This window comes from Syzygium oleosum, unplaced genomic scaffold (genome assembly GCF_021117445.2).
Source record: "Syzygium oleosum isolate NSW1041296 unplaced genomic scaffold, Sole_v2.1 Sole_v2.05, whole genome shotgun sequence".
Lineage (NCBI taxonomy): Eukaryota > Viridiplantae > Streptophyta > Magnoliopsida > Myrtales > Myrtaceae > Syzygium > Syzygium oleosum.
In genome coordinates, this window is record NW_026607489.1 from 5,207,344 (window position 1) to 5,211,691 (window position 4,348).

Consider the following 4,348-nt stretch of genomic DNA (forward strand, 5'->3'; position numbering starts at 1 on the left):
TTCTTCAACAAGCTCGCTCTCTCTTCCGTCTTCTTCTTCTTCCTCCTGACGATCTCTGCTTTCCGATTTGCAGTCCGCCTTCCGCTTCGCACGACGAGGCACCTTCTTCTGATGCTTCTGCGGCCGCGTCGCGAGATGATTCTCCTCGGTTTGCCTGCTGCGCGATCTTCGTTATCTGCTTTTTCTTTCTTCTTTTTGCTCATTTCTTCGATGTTCGATGCATGCTGTTTGTTAGTTTGTATTCCGTGTCCACTGATTTGCGGCAACATCCTTGCAGCGATTCTCCTCCTCCTCGCGTGGTTTGCCTGCTGCGCGATCTTCGTTATCTGCTTTTGCTGTTTTTTTTTTTTTTGCTCATTTCTTCGATGTTCGATGCATGCTGTTTGTTAGTTTGTATTCCGTGTCCACTGATTTGCGGCAACATCCTTGCAGCGATTCTCCTCCTCCTCGCGTGGTTTGCCTGCTGCGCGATCTTCGTTATCTGCTTTTGCTGTTTTTTTTTTTTTTTGATCATTTCTTCGATGTTCGATGCCTGCTGTTTGTTAGTTTGTATTCCGTGTCCACTGATTTGCGGCAACATCCTTGCAGCGATCCTCCTCCTCCTCGCGTGGTTTGCCTGCTGCGCGATCTTCGTTATCTGCTTTTGCTGTTTTTTTTTTTTTTGCTCATTTCTTCGATGTTCGATGCATGCTGTTTGTTAGTTTGTATTCCGTGTCCACTGATTTGCGGCAACATCCTTGCAGCGATTCTCCTCCTCCTCGCGTGGTTTGCCTGCTGCGCGATCTTGAGATCTGCTTTTTTTTTTTTGCTGTTTTAGTTTTCTTTTGCTTATTTCTTCAATGCGTATGGCTAGTTTTAAGTAAGAATTTAGGGACCGGGGGTTTTTCATTTGGAAGGTTCCGCCGGAACCGAGGAACTTGAAGTCGACATGATGTTATCTTTCTTACGTGTTTCTTTTTCGGGTCTGCTTACTGTACTGGCGTGATCAAGGCTTTTGAGTTCTTCTGTTGCTTGCAAAGGCTATCACGAGTTGTTTCAGCGCATTTTTTTGAAAGAGCAGCGGCTCTATGGGCTGTGTTTATGGTTGCTCCATTTCATTAGCTTCCTGTTTTATTTGGGAGGAAGAAATAGGAGAGCCTTTGAGAATGGGATGGCTGATTCTTTAGATCGAATGATATATGGCTTTTCCACGAGTACGTTTTGGTGGTGTGGAAACGACATTACTAACGTGCGTTCTTTCCTATACCTAATAACGCAAGTTGCGTTCATGTTTTATTACACGGGCTAGCATCTGCCTGACGCCATTGTGCAATAAATTTCTTTTGCTTATCTAAAGAAAATTCTTAGCAAACTCACTGGAGATGATGTTCGAGTGGCACTCATCTGCTTATGGATACACAAACTTTCCCGCAAGCATGCGTAAATACTTCCTGACTTTTCTCCATTTCCGTCGGCAGTCTCCAGGCGGCGGCTCCTCCTGCTACCGTGGTCGCTTCGCACAGCGGATCTTCTCCAATGAGGTAAGCTCAAATGTTGTTCTCTTCTCTATCCTAGGACGCATCTCTGTGGATTGATGTATAGTGGGATTCTGCCCTTGATATTGCGTAGTTCTCCTTTGTGTACCCTAAAAAAAGAGATTCAGTAAGAATCGCAGCTAACATCATGTGTGTTCTCTTGTGCATTTCAATTGTACACTGTTAGTTTGGATCTTTCGGATAGGATGCGAGTTTATTCAAGGTTACATATTCGGTGTCCAAGTATACTTTATTCCTTCTGTACGAGATCTATATAGGCCTTATAAACATGGAATGATTATCAAAACAATCCTAAACCTTAACCGCCGTTCTTGATGTTCTTCGTTGTATGCAACTCTCATCGATTGATGCATCCTGACTTGAGTTTAGATTTGCTCTTGATGGAATTTAAATGTTGCGGCGATCAAATTTGGCTTCCTTTGAATGGATCAAATGACATTTTGTTTCAGGGATTCTTTTTCGCGAGTCAACTGTTGATGACTTACTCTTGTTTGAACTGTTGTCCCAGATAATGTATTTCTAATAATTATTGATAAGTTGTGCTGTATGTCATCTTGTATCTCCATGCCTACTAAATTCTATAACTTCTCTGCAGCCTCTTGAATACTTACATCAAGGAGTACCTTGTTGAGCTTGGACTAAGTGATCTCGCGAGCTTGTTTATGGAGGAGGCCAAAAAAAATGCAGACATCCCGCCCGTTCCATTTGTTCAGATGTGGGTTCAGCTGGAAAGCCAGATGAACCCCTGCTCTCCTCCTTCGTAGTAAAATTGACTACCTTTTTGTTTCTTTAAAAGTAATTTGTATTTGTGAATTTTAGACATTGAGGTCCTTTTTATCTTGTTGGCAGTGATAAACAGATGGCGCCGATGTTATCCCTGAATGAGGGCGTCGAGAAGTACCTAGAGCACCTCCAAATTGACAGGAGGAGCTTTAGTGAGAAGGCTTGGAGACATGTTGTTCATAGGATTCCTCTGATTGCTATTTGGATGGAAAGAATATATCCACAAATTGGTGCTGGCGTGCCCTGAACAGACTGTAATACGAGGCAGTTGGCAGTTGACAACAGTCTATATGGATTTGATAATAACCGTGACGACGGATTTGATTCATTGCGCATTACTTTGTATAGGATTGATAATAACTGCGATTGATGATAGATGCTTCCTCTGTAAAGGATCGCTGCTATTGATAATAGATGCTTCATCTGTATAGGAATGATAACAACTATGGTTGATAGTAGATTGATTCATAGTGACTTTGTCTGTATGGGATGCCGCAAGAGATACTCTAGTATATGACACGAAATTTGTCTGGAAATGTAAGAAACCTAAGTAGCTGATAAATCATAGTTGATCGTCTCACTAAAATATTGATTCTCCCTCTGGGACGCGCAGATGACAAAGCAATTCTTGTCCGCAAATGAGGCAGTTGACCTTCGTCTCCAACATTGGCAGGATGCATTTCTCGTGATATGTGTGTCCACAATTGAAATAAGCCCTTTCTTCCCTTCTTGTGCACTCGTCCTGCAAAGTAGCCAATAGCTTGTCATTCGGACTGGTTTGGACATTAGTTTGACTTAGCTGAAGCTACACAAGTGAGATGATGAACGAGCATCACGAACCGAGCAGACGGCACAAACAATGGGTTCTTCAATATCTTTCGCAGAATCGTCCTCACCAATGATTCCCTTTTCCATTCGCTTTTTAATTTTGTTGTACCTTCGCCCCAATAGTTCGTGTACAATCTGCAATTGCATCTTTACCTTAGTTGTCTCCTCAAATCCTCATTTAAATATGTTTCTACTCATCCACAGCTCAGAATTCCGTTGGCTAAGAATTCACTTCAGTTTATAAAGGATAAGAACTTCCATAACCAGTTGCTAGATCTTAATAATACAAAGTTTAAAATCAAATGTTACAAATTATATTCGTTAAATTTTCCACAGAAATCTGATTATTAACGAGGGACAATCTTTTTTCCCGATGACCATATGCATATCAAGTGTATTATTTTGAAAAATGCATTTGATATGGGTTCTACCAATACTTTACCTAAATTTCCTAACGGCCGATAAAATAAAATATTTTGCCAAATGGAGGAAGGAGTTTCTATTATATGACTGTCCCTCGCAAGTAATAAGAAATTGCTAAGAAGGAAAAGATTGAAAGTTGAAATCAAAAAAAGAAAAAATCATATCACTTGCCTATACTCAGACTTTATACTTAGTCACCTACACTTGAGATTTTACAACTGTGCTTACAATAAGATAATGGAGATGATATTTTCATAACCAAAAAGTTTTCTTCCACAACCTTTTCTGAGTCTCTAATTTTGAAAAGACCATTCTGCCTTAAACCTACCTCATACACATTCTCCACTAAGATTCCTGAAAATTATGAAGGCTTAAATACCCAGAGCATAATTGAGGAAATAGTTAAAGAAATCTAAAATTTCTTTTTGATTTTTATATTTGTTGTTTCTACCATGTTCCATTTTCAATTTTTGATTACTTGACCCTGTTGTAATCTAAAAGCAACGGCGTCGACCATTCTGAATATTGCTATTCGACGACTCATTTTCAAAAGAAAAAAAACGTCCCATATTTCTAAATTTCAATTTAATCTAAACATAATTTATTGCAAATGAATTATAGAATACAAACATCTATAATATTTTCATTTAATTTAATCATAAATCAAGTGAATATCTTTATTAGTTGCTATTTATTCACATTACTAAAATAAGCTATTGTTTAAGTTAAAAGTAATGTGTTTTAGGAAGGATAAATACTTCGGTTTTCCGTTTAGATTT

The 4,348-nt window shown here is 39.4% G+C and overlaps 1 protein-coding gene across 1 annotated transcript; it reads left to right on the forward strand.

The window, feature by feature from the left end:
- Positions 1–1,275: 1,275 nt before the first annotated feature.
- On the forward strand, positions 1,276–2,565 carry LOC130138176 (uncharacterized). The gene is made up of 3 exons (XM_056311400.1): positions 1,276–1,520; positions 2,131–2,298; positions 2,385–2,565. Exons 1-3 carry the CDS (start codon positions 1,516–1,518, stop codon positions 2,563–2,565), a joined length of 354 nt encoding a protein of 117 aa, XP_056167375.1. The 5' UTR covers positions 1,276–1,515.
- Positions 2,566–4,348: the final 1,783 nt, after the last annotated feature.

What these genes read in the sequence shown, in the direction of transcription:
- LOC130138176 (XM_056311400.1), top strand. An exon ending in CCCTGCTCTCCTCCTTCGTA is followed by an intron (nt 2,299 to 2,384) that starts GTAAAATTGACT and finishes TCTTGTTGGCAG; the next exon opens with TGATAAACAGATGGCGCCGA.